This window comes from Phaethon lepturus, unplaced genomic scaffold (assembly GCF_000687285.1).
Source record: "Phaethon lepturus isolate BGI_N335 unplaced genomic scaffold, ASM68728v1 scaffold22249, whole genome shotgun sequence".
Classification (NCBI taxonomy): domain Eukaryota; kingdom Metazoa; phylum Chordata; class Aves; order Phaethontiformes; family Phaethontidae; genus Phaethon; species Phaethon lepturus.
Window position 1 is genome coordinate 1 of NW_010563059.1, and position 583 is coordinate 583.

At 61.1% G+C, this 583-nt stretch overlaps 1 protein-coding gene across 1 annotated transcript in view; it reads left to right on the top strand.

Annotated features, from left to right (window-relative positions):
* Positions 1–59: 59 nt before the first annotated feature.
* Positions 60–583, top strand: part of LOC104626538 (hepatoma-derived growth factor-related protein 2) — a 10,158-nt gene continuing 9,634 nt past the window's right edge. Inside the window, exon 1 of the mRNA XM_010294481.1 lies at positions 60–140. Coding sequence (XP_010292783.1) covers positions 60–140 — 81 coding nt within the window. The remainder of the gene's footprint in view (positions 141–583) is intronic.

Sequence of the window (583 nt, forward strand, 5' to 3'; positions counted from 1 at the left end):
TGTCCCGGGGTGGGGGGCCCGTACCGGAATGAAGGTGCCATAACGGTACCCGTACCGGCATGGGTATCCGGTACCGGGATGGGAGACCTGGTACGAGCACCTGTCCCGGGATGGAGGCCCAGCAGCGGCATGAGGGACTTGTACCGGCACCCGTACTGGGGTGGAGGTCCCATAACGGCACCCGTTCCGGGATGGCGACTTGGTACTGGCATGTGGTGTCCCATAACGGGATGGGGGACCTATATTGCTATCTATCCTGGGATGTAGACCCGGTACCGGCATGAGGGACCTGTACCAGCACCTGTACTGGGATGGGGAGTCCTGTACCAGCACCTGTGCTGGGTTGGGATGTCCTGTACTGGGACGGGTGCTCTCGTACTGCCACCTGTACTGGGATGGGGACACGGTACCAGGACGTGGTGTCCTGTACCAGCATGGGAGATATCATTCCAGTGCCCATACTGGGATGGGGATGTGGTTTGGGAATGGGGTGCCCTGTAGAGTAATGGGGGACCCCATGTCAGCACCTGTACTGGAATGAGGGCCCTGTACTGGGATGGAGGGCCCCTACGGGCATCCACGC